This window comes from Bufo gargarizans, chromosome 6, assembly GCF_014858855.1.
Source record: "Bufo gargarizans isolate SCDJY-AF-19 chromosome 6, ASM1485885v1, whole genome shotgun sequence".
NCBI lineage: Eukaryota > Metazoa > Chordata > Amphibia > Anura > Bufonidae > Bufo > Bufo gargarizans.
In genome coordinates this window covers 132,105,831-132,131,420 of record NC_058085.1, presented here as the reverse complement: position 1 = coordinate 132,131,420, position 25,590 = coordinate 132,105,831, and the positions used below count along the sequence as shown (strand labels likewise).

At 46.3% G+C, this 25,590-nt stretch overlaps 1 protein-coding gene across 2 annotated transcripts; it reads left to right on the top strand.

Annotated features, from left to right (window-relative positions):
* Nucleotides 1-3,387: 3,387 nt before the first annotated feature.
* HROB (homologous recombination factor with OB-fold) lies at nucleotides 3,388-20,936 on the top strand. 2 transcript variants are annotated; one of them, XM_044297268.1, is made up of 10 exons: nucleotides 3,388-3,506; nucleotides 4,738-4,791; nucleotides 9,487-10,356; nucleotides 14,108-14,191; nucleotides 14,316-14,456; nucleotides 14,556-14,664; nucleotides 14,983-15,068; nucleotides 17,395-17,496; nucleotides 17,883-18,159; nucleotides 19,802-20,936. In XM_044297268.1, the coding sequence occupies exons 1-10, from the start codon at nucleotides 3,504-3,506 to the stop codon at nucleotides 19,840-19,842; spliced, it is 1,767 nt and encodes a 588-aa protein (XP_044153203.1). In that variant the 5' UTR covers nucleotides 3,388-3,503; the 3' UTR covers nucleotides 19,843-20,936. The 2 variants fall into 2 exon arrangements, with proteins under 2 accessions (XP_044153203.1, XP_044153204.1); XM_044297269.1 differs by lacking the exon at nucleotides 17,883-18,159.
* Nucleotides 20,937-25,590: the final 4,654 nt, after the last annotated feature.

The window sequence follows — 25,590 nt, the reverse complement described above, 5'->3', positions numbered from 1 at the left end:
ACGCGCGTAAAACGCGCGTTTGCGCAACGCTCAAGTGTGAACCCAGCCTAAAGAAGCTCCTGTCTTCATCATAGAATGGAAGGAACCCATACATTATGGAGGGGGACGCATGGCCATACTGGCATTGCCTGATGGCTGTCTTGTCCCTGGGGCTGAGGTATTCTGCCCGGTGACAAGGAGCCCAGTTTTGGAGGGAAATGGTTTCCCGCTCTTGTGGGATCGCTGGGCAGAAGTTTAATTCTGCCCGGTGATTTTTCCCTAAATTGGCTGGGCATGTAGCCTATGGTGTCCCAGGGTCTGGGGGAAGGTTAGCGGAGCCCTGGAGACAGTAATTGATTGGTGGTGGGAGGTTTTGGGGCTATAGGTGTCCGAGCTCCGCAGGCTGGGCTGGCCTTTGATCTGCACCTGCCTGTGGAGCCGGATTCTTTGTGCCCCTCCCGCCCGCCTCCTTTTTTAAAGGTGGTTTGGCCATGACCTGAGGAAGGGTGAGGTAAGGATAATCATCCCGTGATGGGACGGACTCTGATTGATATATTTATGGTATTGGAGTCTGAGTTTATGACTAGACTCTTAAAGGAAATCTGTCACCTGCTTTTACCATTTTAAGCTGGCACCATCGCTATGTTCACTAAAGTACCTTATTTCCTGCAGTCTTCTTTTTACTTTATTTCGTTTTGTCCTTTTGATATAAAAGCTTTTTTTTCCTTCTCCGGTGCCCAGTGACGCCCCCCTGCAGTGCCCAAGAACGGATCTGTCTTCAAAATGCGTTCAGTGTTACTATGGCAGCCAGGACGCTATTAAAGTCCTGGTTGCCATAGTAGTAGTGGGGGAGCGGTATACTTACCGTCCGTGCGGCTCCCGGGGTGCTCCAGAATGACGTCAGAGCGCCCCATGCGCATGGCATGGATGACGTGTCCATGCGATCACATCATCCATGCGCGTGGGGGGCCCTGACGTCACTCTGGAGCGCCCCGGGAGCCGCACGGACGGTAAGTATACTGCTCCCCACTACACTTTACCATGGCAAACAGGACTTTAGCGTCCTGACAGCCAGGGTAACCATTCAGAAAAAGCTAAACGTCGGATCCGGTAATGCGCCGAAACGACGTTTAGCTTAAGGCCGGATCCGGATTAATGCCTTTCAATGGGCATTAATTACGGATCCGGCCTTGCGGCAAGTGTTCAGGATTTTTGGCCGGAGCAAAAAGCGCAGCATGCTGCGGTATTTTCTCCGGCCCAAAAACGTTCCGGTCCTGAACTGAAGACATCCTGATGCATCCTGAACGGATTTCTCTCCATTCAGAATGCATTAGGATAATCCTGATCAGGATTCTTCCGGCATAGAGCCCCGACGACGGAACTCTATGCCGGAAGGCAATAACGCAGGTGTGAAAGAGCCCTAAATCTGTGAAAAAATAAATACCGGATTCGTGTTTCAGGATGACACCAGAGAGATGGATCCGGTATTTCAATGCATTTGTCAGGGCTCTTTCACACTTGCGTTGTCCGGATCCGGCGTGTACTCCACTTGCCGGAATTACACGCCGGATCCGGAAAAACGCAAGTGAACTGAAAGCATTTGAAGACGGATCCATCTTCAAAATGCGTTCAGTGTTACTATGGCAGCCAGGACGCTATTAAAGTCCTGGTTGCCATAGTAGGAGCGGGGGAGCAGTATACTTACAGTCCGTGCGGCTCCCAGGGCGCTCCAGAATGACGTCAGAGCACCCCATGCGCATGGATCACGTGTCCATGCGATCACGTCATCCAAGCACGTGGGGCGCCCTGACGTCACTCTGGAGCGCCCCGGGAGCCGCACGGACAGCAAGTATGCTGCTCCCCACTACACTTTACCATGGCTGCCAGGACTTTAGCGTCCTGGCAGCCATGGTAACCATTCAGAAAAAGCTAAACGTCGGATCCGGCAATGCGCCGAAACGACATTTAGCTTAAGGCCTCATCCGGATCAATGCCTTTCAATGGGCATTAGTTCCGGATCCGGCCTTGCAACAAGTGTTCAGGATTTTTGGCCGGAGCAAAAAGCACAGCATGCTGCGGTATTTTCTCCGGCCAAAAAACGTTCCGGTCCAGAACTGAAGACATCCTGATGCATCCTGAACGGATTTCTCTCCATTCAGAATGCATTAGGATAAAACTGATCAGGATTCTTCCGGCATAGAGCCCCGACGACGGAACTCTATGCAGGAAGAAAAGAACGCAGGTGTGAAAGAGCCCTCAGATGGATCCGCATCCGGATCCGTCTGACAAATGCATGGTTTGTGTCCGGATTGCCGGATTCGGCAGGCAGTTCAGGCGACGAAACTCTCTGAGGGCTCTTTCACACCTGCGTTATTTTCTTCCTGCATAGAGTTCCGTCGTCGGGGCTCTATGCCGGAAGAATCCTGATCAGGATTATCCTAATGCATTCTGAATGGAGAGAAATCCGTTCAGGATGCATCAGGATGTCTTCAGTTCTGGAATGGAACATTTTTTGGCCGGAGAAAATACCGCAGCATGCTGCGCTTTTTGCTCCGGCCAAAAAAACTGAAGACTTGCCGCAAGGCCGGATCTGGAATGAATGCCCATTGAAAGGCATTGATCCAGATCCGGCCTTAAGCTAAACGTCGTTTCGGCGCATTGCCGGATACGACGTTTAGCTTTTTTACAATGGTTACCATGGCTGCCGGGACGCTAAAGTCCTGGCAGCCATGGTAAAGTGTAGCGGGGAGCGGGGGAGCAGCATACTTACCGTCCGTGCGGCTCCCGGGGCGCTCCAGAGTGACGTCAGGGCGCCCCACGCGCATGGATGACGTGATCACATGACACATCATCCATGCGCATGGGGCGCTCTGACGTCATTCTGGAGCGCCCCGGGAGCCGCACGGATGGTAAGTATACCGCTCCCGCGCTCCCCACTACTACTATGGCAACCAGGACTTTAATAGCGTCCTGGGTGCCATAGTAACACTGAAAGCATTTTGAAGACGGATCCGTCTTCAAATGCTTTCAGTACACTTGCGTTTTTCCGGATCCGGCGTGTAATTCCGGCAAGTGGAGTACACGCCGGATCCGGACAACGCAAGTGTGAAAGAGCTCTGACGCAAGTGTGAAAGTAGCCGGGCTCCGGAACTCTCTGACGCAAGTGTGAAAGTAGCCGGGCTCCGTTTGCTGTGCCTTCTCCGTTTTTTCCGTTCTCCTGCTGCAGGACAACGGAAAGGCTGGACGGTGATGTGGAAAAGAAGGGGAAAAACAACTGTGCTCTCTAGTGGCTCGCTCCGTCCATTACAGGGGGCGGGCCTATGCCCTTTTATGGAAATGCAGGTGGAGCCAAATGTCGAATTGTTGTCTCTTTCAGACAGGGTTCTTTGCATTCCAAACAGCGGAAATCTGCGTTCCAATCGCCGGAAGTGTACGTCCGGAAGCTGTTCCCGGGGTACCTTGCAACGCTGGAGCCGCCTGGACCGTTTGGCTGATGCTGCGGAAGCTTATTACACCTTTGATATATGGTGAATTTTCTTTTTGTCCTCTCCAAAGTCACTGACTGTAGTACTGCGCCTAATATGACTCGCTTCCTATGTGTACACATTGTGTTCTTCAGCTGCAGGAGACCACAAGTCCCTGCATGTCCAGACAGCCGTTTCCTGTGCAGCAGCACTATGGCAGCTGACATGGAAGGGACAGGTGAAGTTGCTCTGAGCAATCAGAGTACAGCTGACATAATTTAGGAACCGTTTAGAACATGGAAGCAACAACTTGATTGACAGCTGCTGCTCTTTTCCATTACGTTAGTCTGGATAACGGTCACCAAAGCTCCTGAGGCTCCCCTTTTCTATGGCTAGTTTCACATCTGCGGCAGAGACCTGCTGGGTACTGCCGCCTTCCCACCGGACCTCATTGACTGTAATGGGGACCGGCAGAGATCTGGCTGCAGGTGTGCAAGTAGCCTAATTTTGAGCAGCCTCTTTAAGGAAGACCTCATTCGATGCTGGTTAGAATGGCAACTGATATAAAGAGTGCTACCTTTTTTAAAAAAAAGTCCCCGTGTAATAACCATTCCAGAGCATCTCTTCCTATAACTCTATGCAGTGCCATTTCTCTATTATCCCTACTAGAAGTATATGACTGAATTGGCAGCAGTCTGCAATAAGGCTAGGTCTACACGATGACATTTGTCGCGCGACAATTTTTATAACGGCAGTCTATAGTGTCGCACTGCGACGCAACAGTCGCAGAAAATCCATTAGAAATTGATTTTTCTGCGAGTGTTGCGTCGCAGTCGCAGCATGTTGCAGTGCAACACTATAGACTGCCATTATAAAAATTGACGTGCGACAAATGTCGTTGTGTAGACCTAGCCTTAAGGTCCACCTGGGGGTTACTAGTTGGGGCTGTGTCCCTGCACAGTCTGGTGCTGCTAGTGTCAGTCAAACTGTGCAGGGACACGCCCCCTTTTATAGCAGCCTGCTGGCAATTCATTCAGAAACTTTTAGTAGGAATAATAATACAGGTACTGATTCTCCACTTGCAACTGCTTTTTTTTTTTTTTTTTTTTTTTCTTGCAGGTAATGCCAAAGGTTCTCTGACTAAATAAAGTTAATTGAAATGTTGGGCATGCTGGGATTTGTAGTCTCAAAACTGCTGGACTGCAGCAAATTGTAGACCGCTGATCTGTGTAATATTCCTCATGCTTTACGTTCATTCAATATTTATATTTTTTTAACTTTTGTTTCTTTCCAGGCTTTAAGCTTCCAGAACCTGTTCTGCTCTGGGTCTGAAGATTTTGATGATGAGGTAAATGGTAGTCATTAGTGTCCACTGTGGTAATATACAGGTTTTCTTGTCAGAAAGAGTATAGCGGAGCTGAGCAGACTGATATATATAGGTGATAAGTGCCCCCGTACTGTGGGAAAAATGTGATGTATCATAGCGACATATCAAAAGTTTGAATCTGTGGAGGTCAAGGTGTTGAGATCCTTGCTGCTCGCTAGAACGAGGAGCGTTCACCACATGTCCTGTCTGTCCTCGCTGCAGGAGATGGAATAGATGCAGGCTCATAGACTTTCTTTTGAGTCCATCTCTGTAGTGAGGAGAGAGCCCGCTATGTGAGTGCTTCTCGCTCTTCCTTCTAGTGATCGGCAGGGGTCTCATCGCTCTGATTCCCGCAGATTAAAATTTTGGGTAATGCAAGTAGTTTTTCGCCCTATAACACACACTTTTTTCCCCCCTCCAAAGTGGGGGGGGGGGGGGGGAATGTAATTGCATCTTATTGGGCAAATACTAATGAGCGCTTCCATTATAGAAGCGCTCAGTACCATAGAATCGTGAAGCGGTGAACGCAGCTCTCCCCAGGCTCTGTACTCACCGCTTCCTGGTCTGCTGCAGCTGCTCGCTGTGCTGTGACTGCGCACAGCATGAGGACATCGGCGCTCTGTGACCTTGCGCTGTTTGCGTCGGGTCACAGTGCAGTACGCAGAAGGAATAGGAAAAAAAAGCTGGATTCTAGGAGTGGTACTTTTATTTTATTTATTTTTATTTGCTCATGGCATGGGGTCTGATCTCAGGCCTGAATGGAGGGGTCTTATTTAAATTGGGATTCCTTCACATCGGGGTCTGATCTGAGGTCTTATTGGGGTTCTGATCTGAGGGTCTTAACATTGGGGTTCTGACTGGGGCTGTGAGCTGAGGTCTGATTGGTGGTCTGATCTGAGGTCTAATGAAAAATAGTTTTTCTTATTCTCCTCCTCTAAAACCTAGGTGTGTCTTATAGGGCGAAAAATATGGTACTAAAACAGATGTCTGAGGAGAGGTGACCAGTCCTCTTTACATACATGTTATACTGAATCCTTTTGCACAAACTATATATCAGTCTGCTCTGTAACACGCTGCAGATGCAGACTGCATTTTCATCATGGAAGAGTTGAGGTTCTCCTGGATTTACATATCAATGACCTATCCTCACTTGAATGGGGCTGAGCTGCATCTAGACTACGTGACCGATCAACATAACATCACTGGTCTAGGAAGAAGCCTAAGTGCTGCTATTACATGCAGTGATCACTCCTCCAGAGTATGGGGGAGGAGTGATCGTTTTGCCATCGCTCGTCCCCATACTGACTAGTTGTTTGCCGGCAGCAGAATGTGATTACACGGCACAATCTGCCGCCAGCAAACAATAATTTTTAAGCATGCTTAAAATCTGGATTGCTCAATGAATGAGCGTTTTCGCATTCATCAAGTAATCAGTGGCAGTATTACACTATAATCAATTACTGTACTCCCGTACGTTTCCAATCCTAGGCTGACTTAGGCTGGTTTTACACGGGCGTTGCAGGAAAAAGTGAGGGTGCGTTGCGGGAACATGCACGATTTTTCCGCCTGAGTGCAAAACATTGTAATGCGTTTTGCACGCGCGTGAGAAAAATCTGCATGTTTGGGTTTGGGTTAGGTGTTCTGTAGATTGTATTATTTTCCCTTATAACATGGTTATAAGGGAAAATAATAGCATTCTGAATACAGCCGGCATCTCTTCTGTCTTCTTTGCTGTGCACAGGAATAGGACCTTTGATGACATCACTGTGCTCATCACATGGTTCATCACCATGGTGAGGGACCATGTGATTGGATCATGTGATGTGACGTCACCACAGGTTCTTAGCCGGCAGCTCAACGTTACAGAAGAAGACAGAGATCCGCAACTACGCGATCAAGTGGACTCGGTGAGTTAATATTTTTTTTATTTTTAACCCCATCATCACTATTTTACTATGCATTCTGTATTCGGAATGCTATTATTTTCCCTTTTATAACCATGTTATAAGGGAAAATAATACAGATCGGGTCCCCAGCCCGATCGTCACCTAGCAACCATGCGTAAAAATCGCACCGCATCCGCACTTGCTTGCGGATGCTTGCTATTTTCACGCAGCCCCATTCACTTGTATAGGGCCTGTGTTGCATGAAAAACGCAGAATATAGAGCTTGCTGCAATTTTCATGCAACGCACAAGTGATGCGTGAAAATCACAGCTCATGTGCACAGCCCCATAGAAATGAATGGGTCAGGATTCAGTGCGTGTGCAATGTGTTCAACTCACGCATTGCACCTGCGCGGAATACTCGCTTGTGTGAAAGGGGCCTTAGAGTCACACTTTGACTCAGCGTAGAACACTGCCAGATCATCGCTAACAAGCGTCCCTGCGAACACTCGTTAACATTGAACTGGTCAACAATCGGCCAGGCATAATTAGTCATAGAACACGGCAACCTCTTCATACAGCTGATCGGTGGGGGTCCCGGGAGTCGGACCTCCGACGGTCTCATATTGATGACCTATCCTGAGGATAATCCATAGATATAAAAAAATCCTAGAGAACCCTTTTAACTAAATGTGCATTTTAGTGTCGCCTGGTCTCCATTGCAGTAATGGAGAAAGATTTGTGCTTAGCAAGCCAGCTTCAACGCCTGAGACGAGCCTGTTATAATGCCTGTGACCACTTCAGTGACACTACCTACAGTCTACACACTCCAGTAGTGGTCACCTAGGCAGGAAGTTAAATGGTTGCTAGGAAACCACAGCCAGGGAAAAGAAATTAGATTCTGCATAGGCTTCTAATACCATTTATGTTATGTGTGCAAGTAAAGGGAGTGCACCAGACAGATATTTTTTTACTAATTAATACCATATGCTAATAAACCTTTTTTTTTTTTTCCCCAAGTCAGTTTTTAGATTTTAATACATGATTATGGATCAGCCATCTTGCCTTGCGTGCAAACGGTACCAACATACAGTGCCTTGCAAACGTATTCACACCCCCCTTGACTTTTTTAGTATTTTGTTGCCTCACAACCTGGAATTACCATGGATTGTTTGAGGATTTGCATCATGTAATTTACAGAACATGTCCACAACTTTTAAAGATGGTTTTATTTTTTTATTGTGAAGCAAACAACAAATAGGACAAAATAACAGAAAAAGTCAATGTGCATAACTATTCACCCCCCTAAAGTCAATACTTTGTAGAGCCACCTTTTTCGGCAATCACAGCTCCAAGTCGCTTTGGATAAGTCTCTATGAGCTTGCCACATCTTACCACTGGCATTTTTGCCCATTCCTCCTTGGAAAACTTCTCCAGATCCTTCAAGTTGGATGGGTTGAGCTTGTGAACAGCAATAGCGTTGAGCGAACCTGGTTTTTAAGTTCTGCGTCCAAAGTTCGGGTTATCGAAGAATCCCGTTATGGATTCCAAATTCCGCTATGGTCAGTGGTAGCAGAATCCATGTCGGGATTCTTCGATAATCCAAACTTTGGACGCAGAACTTAAAAAAACAAGTTCACTCAACACTAAACCGCAATCTTTAAAGGGAACCTGTCGCCAGTTTTATGGTGTCTTAACTAAGGGCAACATAAATAAGTGACTGATTCTCTTAGCAAAATGCTGGGTCACTTTCTTTAATTGACCCAGTCAATCTGCCAACATCTTGTATTGAAAAGCTCCAGCTGATAATGAGGAGCCATGAATATTCATGAGCTCCTGACTCTCCCCGCCCACTTGCTGCTGAGTGACAGTTTGTTTCCATAGGAATCAGCAGCAAGTGGGCAGGGGAGTGGCTATAGCTCTGAATTAAAAATACGCTGGACTCAATGACATCACGCCGGACTCAAATCAGCTCATTAGCATGCGGCATCTTTGTGTGTATATTATGCGGTAACAATCTGTCACACCAGTAAGTGAGTACATCTAAGGCACTTTTTAGTAGTTAATGATTGTATATAATTAGTTAGATTATAATCAAATATCCACATGACAGGTTCCCTTTAAGTCTGACCACAGATTTTCTATTGGATTGAGATCTGGACTTTGACTAGACCATTCCAACACATTTGTTTCCCCTTTAAACCACTCAAGTATTGCTTTAGCAGTGTGTTTGGGGTCATTGTCCTGCTGGAAGGTGAACCTCCATCCTAGCCTCAAATCACGCACAGAGTGGTACAGGTTTTGCTGAAGAATATCCTTGTATTCAGCACCATCCATCTTTCCCTCAACTCTGACCACCGTGCACCGCCAGATTCCCATTCACTGTAATGGGATCCAGCTGCTTTCTGGCATATACGCGACCTTTTTGGCCAGACAAAAAATTGCGTGTAGCATTTTTGTCTGGCTGAAAGCCAGCATGTAAGCCAGAAGCAGTGACCAGATTACAGTGCTGGAGTTCAAAACGCAGATGTGATCCTGGCCTTAGACATTTATGGCATAAATGTATGGTAGGTGGGACAGCCACCTTTGGGAGTCACAACTATAAGGGGTACAGAAGCTTCTTTGGTTGTTTCAGTTAAAATAAATATGGCTGCTGCCATCTATCCACTATGGTGAACATAGGTCCTCTATACTTGCGATAGGTGGGGATACTACAGACATCAGTCTCCACCTTTCTGGCTTATTCTGTTGACTGTTACATTGTTATTTATGCCATCCATTTTCTTTTATAGGATTTCCTGTCTGTACTAGAGGGTACAGAGTCCAGTTATGGTAACCATGAAGCCACATCTGTCTGTCTCGGGCCTATTCCTAAAACCACTACTGAAGACGCAGGGGCAGGAAAGAGTCTACAGCCCTTACCAGTGCAGAAAGCGGCTAATGCTGAGAGAAGCTCTCCAGAGACACGAAGCGCCCCCTCCTCAGTCCAGGATGTGGATGATGAGGAACTATTGTCTCTGTGTAGTCAGCTGGAGGAAGAGGTGTCTAACGATCAATGTCGAGCTCCAGGACCTCATCTGCTCCTCAGAACAGTTAACCAGACTTCACAAAAGACTGAAAAACCCCCAAGTAGTTTCTCATTACAATTGCGTCCGTCTCGAAGAAGTCATGATGCGGAACCCAGTCACTGTCTGAGTGGCATCACTGGACAGTCACAGCATCCAGATTTCAGTGCCAACCATCCCACAATCCACAGTTCTCATCTAAGTGGTGGAGGACATGGACTATGTCAGTCTCCAGGACCCACTGCTAAAAGGCCATGTTTAAGGCCTGGTGTGGAACCTCAGCCTGTTACCCCCGTGAGGAGTGGCACCTTTAATAACCCTTCAAATTTTGTGTCTCCACGTTCCATTATGTCACCTAGTGCATCAGGCTCAGCAAACGTTTGGCAGACTGGACCAGCCAACTCTCACCCCGTTCCCAGAACTCCCCTCTCATCGCCCCGCCCACATCCACCCAGTACGCTGCAGACACCAGTGGTCACCAATCATCTTCTACAGCTAATGACAGCTGCTAATAAGACCCCCAAGAATTTGCCATGGGAGACGCCTCCACCCAAAGAGAGGAAATTTCCGGGGCCAGCTGGACTCCTTCCACAGCAGGTGATCTGTACGGTGGATTAGTTATAATTATGTGTGAGAGTTGGATGCAAGCTTAAAGGGATGTTCCATGCAAAACAGATACACTTTATAATCCCTAGAGTAGGGTCAGAAGGGGTGGCGCTTGACAAACGTTCAAAGAACACCAAAGATAGAGTTGTCATTCTCTGCCCCCTCCATCTACCACAACCCAGTGTATTTGGAGTGTTCCTTTAATATCTAATATAGGTTTTGTTACGTATTTCACATGTTATAGAAGTCTGGTAATATGATTGCTAAATATGTATTTTTACCATGTTTTGTGTAGTTTTTTTTTCTGAAGGTGCTTCATGGGTGTATGGGTGGTGCGATGTGAGTCACTAGCCCGCCTGTGTAATCAGTAGTCACATCAGTACAGCACTAGCTTGTAATTCGCCAGGTTCGACAAATTGGCACTTTACCTTTGTCAAGGGTGCTGAGCTGAAGACCGGGCAGTCGTCCAGACGTCCCAGTCAGTTCAAGTGCCGTCTTGTATGTCAGAATTTTCTTTTCTATTCTGGCAGTAGTCAAGATGATTAGATTGGGCGGCACATTCTTACCGAAGTGGTGTTGTGGTGTTGGTGTGCACAGGTTTTATAATGCCATTTATTACTGGATGTCTACACAGTAGGATCTGAATGCCGTGTGTGCAGGACATATGTATGCTATATTTTTGGAGTGTAAGATGCACATTTTAGCAACCTGGAAAATCATGCTAAAATTCCCTGTGCCCGCAGGCAGGGGGCAGCACCTGTCCACTTTATAGCTGCAACCCCCTCCTCAACAGTGATTTACATGATCACTATGGAATAAAATACTGACCCCCTATCTTCTACCCCAAAGTACCAAGAAAGGAGGAACTAACCGAGACCACTAAAGCTAGTGACATTAACCCCTCCATTTCCTTAGACCTCCAGGGATGTGAAATATATTTCTTGGTTTGTGTCTAAACCTGAGCGTGTTCAACGCCAGCCAACTAACTATGAGGAAACGCTGTCCTCAATATTCACCTCGGAGGAAACGACCTCAGAATAGGCCATCAGTATGTGAATGGCGGGGGTACGACTCCCAGCACCCCGGTGGTCAGCTCCAGCATCAGGATTACACATCTGCATCCAGAGCTGGTAACTGCAGTGCCGTTCCCATTCACATCAGCTACTGCAGAATAGCTGATCAGTGAGCATGCGTGGGGCCAGAACCCACAGATCAGATATTGATGGCCTATCCTGAAGATATCCCAGAAAACCCCCTTTAAAAGTTATTGGATATGCAGTAAACATGAATAATCGGTGACTATGGAAGGGAGCCAGTCACTTTAAGACGTTTTGCTGGAGCTGCTAGCAGCTGTTCCAATGGTGAAACGGGAGGAGAGCTCGTGCATAGCACATTGTGACTGTGCAGGGTAGCACTGTAGGTTGCTGTAATAGGGAGTAGATCCTTTAGTGCGTATGTGGGGAGACATACCCACAAAGCTCCGACTGATAGACCTGTTTCTGTCCAACTATAAACGCATGGGCATCAGTTCTTTCCTTTGAAACTGGTTCACATATACATTCACTGATTCAATATTGTTGGTTTAAAGGGGTTTTCTAGCTAAGCAAAAATAGTTGTCAGAGGGCTTAAAGGTAATGTACACCTTCGGGGACAACTACAAATATTGAGCCGTTTTCAAATGGCTAACTTAAAAATTTTTTTTTTTTTTTTTTTTTAATCTGTGTGAATGGTAGTTTCAATTTGTGCTGGTTATATAATAGCCCTTGTCTCTAAATGACTTAAAGGTCATAAACACTTATTTAAGGCTAGTTGTTTTATTCCGGCCGCCTCTCGGCATGTTTGCCGTGCTGCCGCTGGAACTCCGGCTGGAGCGGTAGTCCGGGGGCACGCGTGCACTAGCAGCAGCACGGATCCGACAGGCTGTTCACCTGCCGGAGTTCCTTGCCGCTAACGTGAAAGTAGCCTAAGCCACTTTCTTAACTGAGCTATAATGAGTGTTTATAAGGTCGGAGATAAGTAGCTCCTGCCTGGGGGAGCAGAGAGAAAACGCAGATCCTGCTAGTAGATAAACTCAAAGCTGTGCAGGGAAAACAGCTCATCATGTTTAATAAAGACCAACTAAACAAATTATTTTTAGCTTAAATTGAGTACAATGCATTCATTAAAAAAAAATTACTACCAAAGGTGTACATAGGCCTTTAAGAACATAAAAGAAGATATACTCTGCACCACCGATGCCTTGCCAATGCCCAGGTTCCATCTCTGCACACAGAAAATGCCATGGAATGCTCTGCCAACCTATTTCTAGATAGTACAGGTCACTGGTTGAGGTGAGAATCTCTTCTTTTGTGTGCACTCCTCTCTGACCCCTCTGCCAACTATGTATGATTGGCTTCAGTACCTCTTTAATGCATATGCAAAAAACAGGTTATGTTTGGGTTTTGCAGTTCTTTCAGTCTGAAAAGCATGCGTATGTGACCCAATTTTTATTTTTTTTAACAGATGTAGGCACCTGCTGCAGGTGGGCTGGAAGCAACATGGCCAGCTATCAGGAAAGCACATTGGGAACTTTCCTTCCCTCTGCCCCAGTCTTGTCTGCATTGCAAGTTGCACAATAGTGCTGCCGCCTGCACTGTAATAGAAAGCCCCCACATGTCGCACAATAGTGCTGCCGCCTGCACTGTAATAGAAAGCCCCACAAGTCGCACAATAGTGCTGCCGCCTGCACTGTAATAGAAAGCCCCACAAGTCGCACAATAGTGCTGCCGCCTGCACTGTAATAGAAAGCCCCACAAGTAGCACAATAGTGCTGCCGCCTGCACTGTAATAGAAAGCCCGGCAAGTCTCACAATAGTGCTGCCGCCTGCACTGTAATAGAAAGCCCCACAAGTCGCACAATAGTGCTGCCGCCTGCACTGTAATAGAAAGCCCCACAAGTATCACAATAGTGCTGCCGCCTGCACTGTAATAGAAAGCCCCACAAGTAGCACAATAGTGCTGCCACCTGCACTGTAATAGAAAGCCCGCAAGTCGCACAATAGTGCTGCCGCCTGCACTGTAATAGAAGCCCCACAAGTAGCACAATAGTGCTGCCACCTGCACTGTAATAGAAAGCCCCACAAGTAGCACAATAGTGCTGCCGCCTGCACTGTAATAGAAAGCCCGACAAGTATCACAATAGTGCTGCCGCCTGCACTGTAATAGAAAGCCCGGCAAGTCTCACAATAGTGCTGCCGCCTGCACTGTAATAGAAAGCCCCACAAGTAGCACAATAGTGCTGCCGCCTGCACTGTAATAGAAAGCCCGGCAAGTCGCACAATAGTACTGCCGCCTGCACTGTAATAGAAAGCCCCACAAGTCGCACAATAGTGCTGCCGCCTGCACTGTAATAGAAAGCCCCACAAAAAAGCCGTCGTTATTAGGAGACAGTCCAAAGTTGCCCAGAGAACCCTCAGAAGAACCCTGGGGTTCTGCAGCATCCACCTTAGGAACTACCAGTCCATGTCTAGTATAATTATATATTACACAGCTTGCCACTTCTCATACAAATGACATTTATAACTGGGCAATGGATGTAAAGTAATGATTGGTATGCTAGTGCCAGTGATCCGGCCTGCCATCTGCTGGCAGAAAAGTTGGTGCCAAGGATAGTGCCCAGACTGTAACCCGATAAACTTTTTATGTCATCTGACTTACAGGACTTTTGTCCTGAAATAAACTTTAGCTTTACATCTGTTCCTAGGGCAGTGGCAGGCGGCTGGATGAAATCCTGGTGTCCACTCCTCACACCCCGAGCCATGGGGCACGTGCTAAGGTGAATAGTAAGGTAGGTCTTGATTGGACAGCTACTTGGCTGGTCATGTATTCTTTCCTATCTGCACTTAGTGTCTCTGTGGCGTTCTCTACAGCAGCCTAAAGCACGTAGGCTCATGATTTTCTTTTGTCTGCAGGAAGGGGTATCCACACAGCATCCAGCAGAAGACCAGTTTATCAAGGGTCCGTGGGCTACTATGAAAGCTGAGCTATCCTTGGATGAAAACGACCCCACCTGCTTCCTCCGAACGTACAGCGTGGTGATGGTACTGCGCAAGGTGACAACCCCCTTCACCTTATTAAGTACATGATGGGGGTTATATAGCTCTTTCATACTACTACTCACCCTTTGTTCTCCTTTCAATACATATGTATAGGCAGCCCTGAAGCAGCTACCAAAGAACAAAGTCCCAAGAATGGCAGTGGCTCTTAAGACATTAACCCCTGCTAATGGGGATGCCAGTGCAGTGTTCAGAGACCCAACAGGTAACCTGAGCACTACCCTTCCCGTTCTCCTACAGCAGGGATCAGCAACCTTCGGCACGCCAGCTTTTGCGAAACTGAAATTCCCAGCATGTTCTATTCATTTCTATGAGAGTTTTAGGAGGAGCAGAGCAAGAATGCATGCTGGGAGTTGTAGTTTCACAACAGCTGAAGTGCTGGAGGTTGCCTACCCCCGTCCTGCAGTACCTTACTCTGCTCCTCTGGTTCACACTTCCATCAGCCCCCATTTCCTCATTCATTTTTCTTCTTGGTTTTCCCGGTCATTTCACATTGAACACAAATGTATCTGCTCTTCTCTAGGGGATATTCAGGGAACTGTCCACCATCTGCTGCTAGAGGAGCGAGAGAGTGAACTGAAGATTGGTAGTGTCCTCTTGCTGCAGCAGGTATTTATGGCCACAAGTATATACTGGCTTTTGCTGCCTTAAAGGGATTTTCCGAGACATTATTACTGCCGACCTATCCTCTGGATACGTCAACAGTATCTGATCGTTGAGGGTCTGACACCCGCCGATCAGCTGTTTGCGAAGGCACCGGCGCTTTTGTGAGCGCCGCGGCCTTCTGTTCGCTCACCAAACATAGCGCCGTCTATTTCTTAGCGGCTGTGCTTGGTATTGCAGCTCAACCCCATTCATCTCAGTGGGTCTGAGCTGTGTCTAGCCCATGTAACCAATAAACGTGAGTTGCCGGTGCCTTCTCACACAGCTAAGGCTACTTTCACACTAGCGTTCGTCGGTCCGCTCGTGAGCTCCGTTTGAAGGGGCTCACGAGCGGACCCGAACGCTTCCGTCCAGCCCTGATGCAGTCTGAATGGATGCGGATCCGCTCAGACTGCATCAGTCTGGCGGCGTTCAGCCTCCGCTCCGCTCGCCTCCGCACGGACAGGCGGACAGCTGAACGCTGCTTGCAGCGTTCGGGTGTCCGCCTGGCCGTGCGGAGGCGTGCGGATCCGTCCAGACTTACAATGTAAGTCAATGGGGACGGATCCGTTTGAAGATGCCACAATATGGCTCAATCTTCAAGCGGATCCGTCCCCCATTGACTTTACATTGAAAGTCTGGACGGATCCGTCCGAGGCTATTTTCACACTTAGCTTTTATATGCCAAAATAATGCAGACGGATCCGTTCTGAACGGAGCCTCCGTCTGCATTATTATGATCGGATCCGTTCAGAACGGATCCGATCGAACGCTAGTGTGAAAGTAGCCTGATTGGGCGGGGGTCCCGGGTGTTGGACCCTCACCGATCAGATACTGATGACTTTAAAGGGGTTTTCCGAGACATTTATACTGATGACCTATCCTCTGGATAGCTCATCAGTATCTGACCCAGGACCCCTGACGATCAGCTGTTTGAGCTGTTAAGATGCGCTCACAGTAGCACGTCTTAACCTATGCCAGTGAACTCGCATTCATTGGTTACATGGCCTAGGCTCAGCTCAACCCTATTGAAGTGAATGGGGCTGAGCTGTGATACCAAGCACAGCCATTATCAAATGGACTTTGATGACCGGTACCTTCTCAAACAACTGATTGGCAGGGGTCCTAGGTGTCGCACCACTGATCAGATACTGATGACCGATCCAGAGGATAGGTCATCAGTATAAGGCTACATGCACACGACCGTATTTTGTCTCAGTGTCCGATCTGTTTTTTATGCGGATAGGATGCGGACCCATTCATTTCAATGGGTCCGCAAAAAATGCAGACAGCACACCGTGTGCTGTCCGCATCAGTATGTCCGTTCCTTTGCTCCGCAAAAAAAAATAGAACATGTCCTATTTTTTTCTAGTTTGCGGACAAGGATAGGCATTATTACAATGGATCCGCAAAAAAAACGGATGCCATACGGAATGTCATCAGTTTTTTATTTTTTTGCGTAACCGCAATTTGCGGACCGCAAAACACACACGGTCGTGTGCATGTAGCCTAAGTCTCGGAAAACCCCTTTAGGGGACGTTCTACCCTTTTTGCCATTGGTTGCCAAGAACTGCAGAACTTTCCTATACATAGAAATGATAACAATACGGTCATGAGATGGGTTTCAGGGGGGAACAAACGCCAAGCTCTTCCCAAAACCGCAATGGCACCTTTTGTCTTCTATATAATCTACTGTGCTGCCTGGACTAGGCAGTGGGATTTACACTTGTGTTACTGGGTCTTTACATCAAAAATATAATATACAGTGAAACCTCCTTGAGACAACTGCTCAGAATTGCATTGGAAGTGAGCCAAGAAGATGGCCGGTATGGGTCATATATGATGGAACTGAAAATCTTTTACAGTCTTCTGGCAGATGAGGTCTTTTGGAGATGTTTCACTGTATATTGATCTTAGGATATTGGTTTACCGTGCCTTTCATGTGCTAACTTAATTTTTAATACAACATGGATAATGCAGACGCTATGAACGGGCAGCAGTAGGTGAAGTAATATACATTTTACACAGTCTACATGCATGCCCTTTAAGGGGTATTCCACTTTAGCAAGTAAAGCTTACTGATTGCACAGTGAAAAGCTACATGGTGTTGTCATGTACATTGTGCATCCTTTTTCTCCTGGTTCTCGAGATCTGTTTGCTGTCATTGAATGGAAACTTTTATGTTTATATCCAGGGACTGAAATGCTGTCCTGGTTTTGTGACTTGATACAGTTAGGCCTTGTAGCTGTACATGCCCTTTTAATATCTTTTTTTTTTTTTTTTACCTTCACAGGTCGGCGTGTTCTCACCATCACATCGCAATCATTATCTTAATGTGACGCCAAGCAACTTGGTAAAAATCTACGCCCCTCATGAAGATGGTGTGAAAACAGGGGTAAGGAATATGGCTTGCTTTCGCCTCCTAACTCATCCAATCTTCATTCCCCCCCCCCCCCCCCAGCATCCAGGAGACTGGTAAAATATAAAAGAGTGCCAGTCGCCTCTCCTGACATGTCAATTTTAGTAAATACTTGAATTCTCCACCAACGAACAATTCTGGAGCCTCTTTTCTTAGAACTTTGTGTTGTCATTGCTCTGTAGTGAATGAATACATTGACAGTTCCCTACGCAGTCTGACAATCTCCATTCAGACTGTGTAGGGACACCTCCTGTTAACCAGAAGAATGGTAACACTCAGTTTTCAGGAGGAGTAACAGAGGAATGGCGCAATGAATGTCACTTTTGTTTGGATTAAACATTGCTGCTCCTTTCTACCTCCAGGTGCCCATGCCACATGATGAGGTGGATTTGAACAGCAACCAGACACGGGCACCACTCGTTCCCTCGTCCAGCACAAATCTGCCCAGTGCTGCACAAACCTCTCCTACTCCTTTGTCCAGCACATCACAGGCCAGAGCCTTCCAGGCACCTGTAACTCACCTTCCAGGATCACATACACCTTCCAACACTACACGGTTAAGAAGTGCCCAACCACCATCTTTTCATCTGTCGTTCAGCGCAGAGAAGTCAGAAACCCCGCAGCCAGACTGGGATTTGGGTAAGTGAAATAATGGGTCTCCCCTAAAGGGTTGGTATGATTCTCTTTACCCCATTAACAGCGCTCCTCTTGTCCACGGGCTGCAATACCGACTATAGTCCATATCCAATCTCATGCAACCCCTTTACAGATTTTATGCCATGAAAGGTATTTATCAACTATCCACAGTAGAGGTGATAAATATCAGACCACTGGTGGTCCAACCACTAGGACCCCCGCAAGCCCACCACTACTTGACTGACTGAGTGCTGTCTTAATTTTTTCTAGAAGTGAATGAAGTGGTGGACTGACATTTCCATTCAGAAAGAGGTCTCGGCAACCCCTCATTCCCAGAACCCCTGCCGTTTTTATATTTACCACCTATCCACATTATATTTTTTGTGGCATAACCCCTCTAACATCTTTGCTGCCAGGACAATTTTCATATTTTGACACGCACCAATAAAACCTAAATTAAAAAGAAAATTCACATGATATCCTCAATCTACTAAAAGTAGACCTCTAACATATTGTAAAAATACTGGCCAGTACTTTACACACCTGCGCACCTTTTGTGTCATTTTGTATTAAAGCATAAGATTGTGTAAAATATGTATAAGAATTCATGTTTGTGGCTAAGAGTCCATTCATACAACCCTAGGCCGCCCGTGCCCGCATTGCGGACTGCAAACAGCGGTTTTGCAATATACCGGCATCGGTCGTGTGAATCCAATATCTCCAATTGACTTGAATAGGTCCACAATCGTCGAGATACGGCGTGGTGTGGAGGCACGGAACTGAAGCCCATGGAGGCACTTGAAAGCCCTTCCGTGGACTTGGTCCGTGCCGCCGAACCTCAAAAGATAGGACATGTCCTATCTCAAGTGAATGGGTCCGTGCTGCAATATGGGATTCACACGGCCGGTGCCTGTGCTTTGCAGTCCGTACGTGTGAATGAACGCTAAGGGTGATTTCACACACAGATTTTATTTTTTAAAGCAGCAGGTTTTGGTGCAGTTTCAGTGAAAGCCACCAGGAGTGGATCCAACAGGCAGGAGTTTAAGGCTGGGTTCACATCACATTTTAGCCTTCATTTGACGTATACGTTGGGGGGGGGAGGATACAAACACGCAGCACACCACGTTCAGGTAAAAAATATTATTTGTAATTTATTTTTATTTTTTTATGGGGGGAAAAAAAAGTATATGTTAAACGGATGCCTTAGACTTATGGCCACTGTATGGCATCAGTCTAAGGTATCCGTTAAACGTATACTTTTTTTTTTTTATACGTTAAACGGATGGGAAAAATGTGACGTGAAACCAGCATAAGTCCTTCCTTTATATTTCTTATTCCCTTTTTGAATTCACTCCTGGCTTTGGCTTAAATAACTGCCACAAAAACTGCAGCTTTATCTAAAAAAAAAGGGCATATGTGAAACATGAGACACAGCAGCACCTACGAAAAAGAACAGGATGTGCCGAGTTCATCCAGGTCACTTATGTCTACATATCGTCATATAATTCAATAGACCAGAACCTCCAAGCGGTCAGCAAATGTTCTGATTATGAGCAGGGAATGGATAGATGTACCACAAAGGACCCACTATCGTTGCTAATGTGACGTTGTCCCATATATTTAGACCGTTTTCTTTTTTCCGCAGATGACCTTGACTCGATGCTTTGTGACCTACCAGAAGACTAACGTGTGTCGAACCGGAGAGTTAAGAGTATTTCAGCAGTGGCTGCTGGGACTTGTAAATGTAGAAAACTAAAAGAAATATACTATGCTTAAAAAGTGCTTCGGAATATAGATGTGTGTCAGACCTTGCCTAATGAGGCTCAGTTTACATAGACCTTCAATGTACTTTTTCATCATCCTATATTGCGAATGAGGAGGCAGATCTACAGATAGCGGCACATTGTGACAGCCCCTCTGCTCTCCCCATTTACATATAGCTGCATTCTGCTGTGGGGACTTCACGGCCTTTCCTTCTGCTTGTGGTTAGAGTAAGGCCTCATGCACACGACCGTGTAAAAGAAATAAAAATATGTGGATCAGGTGCGGACCCTTTCTTTTTAGTGGAACCGCAAACAATGCAGGCTGTACACAGTGCGCAATCCGCATACCTTTTGTCCTGTTATTGTCCCTTTTGTGGACTGGGATAAGGCATTTCTGTAGAAGGTGTAAAAAAATGGCAGTGGGCATATGGCCGGTGTCCATGTTTTGCTAATTGCAGGTTGCGGACCGCAAAACACATTGTCGTGTGCATGAGGCCTAACGGATAAATATCAGGGGTTTATTACTAATGCGGTTATAACCTGTGGCTCCTTGGCTGTTGTGAAACTACAACCCTCAGCATGCCCCTGTTTCACAACAGCTTGAGAGCCACCACTCATTTATTTCCATCCTTATGCAGCATGCGTATCCACAACTTCGTGGCCTGAAAAGTTAGGGAACTTGTACTTGTAGTTTCCAGGCCTTAGTAAATTGATCGTCCGCATTCAAAGGCATGTAGGTGAGAGTGAAAAGTAAGAAGTAGTGATGAGCGAACTTGTGTTCTTAAGTTCGCCGTACAAGGTTGAGGTTCGGGTTATCTAAGAATTCCGTTATGGATTCCGCGAACCATAACTTATAGTCTGTGGTAGCGGAATCCATAACCGAATTCTTAGATAACCCGAACCTTGTATACTGTTCTTGAAACACAAGTTTGCTCATCCCTAGTAAGAAGCCTTATTTTTCTATATATTTTGTATTCGAAGCTGTTGTAATAAAGTGAATAAATGCTTTTGAGCTGGGCTAGACATGATGACACTCGTCCCAACCCCCCCATATTGGGGAAGATGGTCGTACCTTACAATTGCTGTGCAAGTAATAAACTTCCAACCATTTGACAAATGTACTTAAAGGAAATGTAAAATGTGATTGCTGCCTAGAATTTCACCGGATCGAGCAGCAGTTGAAGCTCCATAGCTGCTCTTCCTTACCTATTGTTACCATGAAGGTGCAGTCTGAGTCTTCTACTGGTCTCCTTCATACAAGAACATGATTTTTCTCCTGATTATTCTGCATTTCTATACCTGACTTTACATCTCAGGAGTCTGTAGGTGCACATTATAGGACTGCAAGTGTAGGGCAAGTACAGGTGTTGGACCTCTTGGCCAGATTCCCTGAAGTTTTTATTTTTTACTTACTGCTGTGTGGAAAATGCTTTGTTGTATTACTGGTACCCCTCTACAGCGGTACAAGAAACATTTGGTGGACTAGTAATTACTACACTAGTGCCCTGTTCTCATGTCGGTTTGAGCCTTCTGACAGAGGTTTACATTGGCTCTCACGGATGGCTGCAACATATCCCATGGTATAGGCAGACAGTGGGCTATGTGGCCGTTCCAGCCCCCCGTTCCCAAAATCCTTCTTCACCTTCCTGCACCACAGCAATCTGCTGGATTCCTGCGGTGCACTGGTGAAAACCTACTGAAGCCAAAGAGGAGCCCGTGGTGTCTGATGGCAGCAGCTGCTTCCTTCTGCTGGACATAAACTAGATGGGTAGTAGTATTGGGTCAGCTATACATTACACCTACAGGAGCTTCTAGGCTATGCCATCCAATTCTAAATCGCATGCACACTCCTATGGGAAGACTTTCTACAATAATTTAGTGTGTCTGTGGGAATGTTTGCCCATTCATCCAGAAGAGCATTTCATAAGTCAGACACTGATGTTGGATTAGAGGGTCTCGCTTGCAATTTCCACTGTAGTTCATCCCAATAGTGTTCTGGGGTTGAGGTCAGGACTTTGTGCCCACCCAGCTATGCTTTGCCTTGCCTTATGCACTGGGGCACAGTCATTGTGGAATAGAAAAGGGCCTTCCCCCAACTGTTCCTACAAAGGTGTAAGCATACAATTGTCTGAACTGTCTTGGTATGGTGAAGCATTAAGTGGTTCCTTCACTGGAACTAATGGGCTTAGGCTAACCCTGAAAAACAACCGCATAGCACTATCCCACCTCCTCCAAATGTTACAGTTGGGACAATGCAGTCAGACGGGTAATGTTCTCCTGGCATTCACCAAACCCAGACTTGTCATCAGCCTGCCAGATAAAGAAGTGTCATTCATCACTCCACAGAACACATTTCCAGAGTCCAGTGGTGATGGTGATGTTGGACTCGCATGCAGCTGCTCGACCATGGAAAACCATGCCTTGAAGCTCCCTGCACAGCACCGGTTTTGTGCTGATGTTAATGCCAGAGGAGATTTGGAACTCTGTAAATTGTTGGTGACCCTTATGCACCTCAAAGCGTGGCATCCCTGTTCTGTAACTTAATGTGGTCTATCACTTCATGGTTGATGTATGTGGTTTCTAAATGCTTCCACTGTACAATAATGTCACTCACAAGTGATGGTGGAATATCTAGGAGGGAAGACCTTTCATGAACTGATTTGTTGCACCGCTGACATCCTATTACAGTGAGATCTATAGAACAATACATTCTTTCACAAATGTAAAGGCAGACCGCATGCCATGGGGTTGGATTTTATACACCTGTGGCAATGGGACTGAAGGAAGTATCTGAATTCATTGATTAAGAGGCAAGTACAAATACTATTTATCGTGTATTTCAACAGTTATGTCCAAGAAGCTTCCCCAGTGGGCACTAGTGAGGTAACACTCTGTCCATACTTGGTCTATCTTCCAGGCGGCTCATAACTGAATTGTTTGGGGACTCGAATGGACCAGGCACTGCTGCTGCCCCACAGTCTCAGATGAGCTGGTACACATGTGCAGGAGAGCCTTTCTCCAGCAGCTTCCCTGCCACCTGGCAGGAGCCTGTGCAGATGATGTGCCCTTCTTCCTGAATCCCCCTATCGCAGGGAAGCACCTTTGCTAAATGCTAGGTCTCCACAGTTGTCCCTGGGGTATGACACTGCATATGTATATGCAGCTCCCTGTACATAGCAGTTTGATGTATACCCGCCATACACTCTTGACCTTCATCTGGCAATAGAAAGCTATTTAGTGTGTACCTTGGGAGGTTTCCTGGACTGCACGCTTTATATGTACAGTAAAAATGTCTTGGGTTTCTGTTCCATTGTGTCAATTTGTATCAAAGAAAGCAAGGGTGGTGCGCTCACCTGAGGCCAATCGAAGGAGGCACGGACAATGCCGGGAGCCAAGGCGTGAAGGTACGTATCCAAACAAAGAGAAGAGAAAGTCCAGCTTCCAAATGATGTGGGATCTTTAATAATTCAGTGCAATAAAAACCAAGGGCAATCTAAGTCTACGCGTTTTGGGTCCTACAATATTGATCCTTACTCATGACAAAAGAGGGATTGTGTGAAGCAAGACTAAATAGTGGCCAGCTGAAAGCAAACAGGTGGCCAAAAGTCATAGCCACACCTCCGTACAAAATGATTAACTAAAATATATCAAGACAAGTAAAAATCACTATATAACAAATGGAACATAACCAAAAATACAGAAGAAAATGAGAACGATCAATAGTGCAATATTAAATCATGTCTGTGATTTAAGCCATTAGGAATGGAGGAGCCCATTCGAAAAATCCAATATGATTCCCTGTTCAACAGTTTTTTTTTCTTCCTATAATCGCCTCCTCTGACCGGTGGATTGACTTTTTCCAGACCTTGGACTTGCATTCCCTTAGTGACGCCTCCATGAACCGCTGCGTAATGTGAACTAGCTGCAGAGACATTTCTGGTCAGAGACGTGTCTGCAGATTCTAGAGGTGCAGCCAACGTATTGGAGACAACACAAAGTGCAAGTCATACAGTATACTACATACGTAGTATTGCAATTTATGTACTGATTAATGTAAAAAGGCTTACTAAGAGCAGCGGAAAAAATGTGGTCACCATATTGTGTCAATTTGACACTTTCAGGGAGACTTCTCAATACAAATGATGTTTTAAGTCCCTTATTTATTCAGTCATGCCGTACTGTGTAGTGGCCATTCTGGGGAACTGGGAGCTAAGCTTCAGTACGCTGGCGCCAGAAACTACACTATGTACGGAGCCTTCAGCTTCCATCTGCACAAGGTTAGTGTCTGGCGCCATGGCAGACCACAACAGCGTATTAATAGGGCTACCAGGCGTTGGAACCCAACTGATCTACCTCGGAGAACCCCTTTAAGTTGTGAGTGAAAAGCGTTAAATTGTGTCACGACACAGTTTTAATGTTTGCAGTTGTCACAAAAACCATTAGCAACTTTCTTTTTTGTAGCGAACAACTGAATCAATGATACATGTCAGCGCTGAGTCCTCCAGATCATGGCTTAGTCCAGATGGCCATAATATGATTACATTTTAAAGGGAATCTGTCAACCCGAATTTGGACTATGATCTACAGTAATACATACTTATTACTGCAGATAAGGAATCCAGATTACTAGTTTGTATTTTTCTACCGTACCCTGTTCCCCCGCTGTCAGTGCTGAGAGCTGCACTGAAAGGACTGCTACGTTGCTCTAACATAATGAAGAGGACTCGTGCGCATGCACAGCAGTCCTGACAATGTATTTCAAAGCAGCTCTGAGCACTCACAGCGCAGGAAAGGGGGGGGCTGTAGGAAAAAAAAAAATAGTGAACTGGACTCCATATCTGCAGTACTACTCATCTAGTATTATAGATAATGGTCCAAAATCTGGATGACAGATTCCCTTTTACATCTATGTATTGGATGTAAAGACGGGGCCCCCTGTGGTTCAAATGACCCAAAGTTTAAACACTTTGAGGATTTATGTGTTAGGTTCCCTTAGGCCTCCTGCATATGAACGTGTGCACCCCGTGGCCGTGCTGCGGGCCGAAACCCACGAACACCGACCGTGGGGCAGCCGCAGCGGATTGCGGACCCATTCACTTTAATAGGTCCGCGATACTCATGTTCCGCAAAAAGATAGGACATGTTCTATCTTTTTGCGGAACGGAAGTACAGGACGAAACCCCATGGAAGCACTTTGTAGTGCTTACATAGGATTCAGTTCTGTGCTTCCATTCCGCACCATTCCGCATCTCCGGACCCATTCAAGTCAATGGGTCCTCATCCGTGATGTGGAATGCACACGGAATGGTGCCCGTGTATTGCGGATCCGCATATGCGGTCCGCAACACAGAAACGGGACACCTACGGTCGTGTGAAGAGTCCAGGTCTCGCAGCTCCATTAGACCCCATGCACATGACCATTTCCATTTTGCAGTACTGCAAAACACGGAGGCCACCCGTGTGCGCCTTTCACTTTCCCATTCTGCAGGTCCCACGCTATTGTAGAAATGCCTATTCTTGTTCACAAAACGGACAAGAATAAGACGTTCTACTTTTCATTTTGCAGAACGGACATACGGATGCAGACAGCACACGGTGTCCACATCTCTTGCGTTCACATAGAAATGAATGGTCGCGTGCACAGGGCTGTAAAGAGGTTGTCCAGGATTAG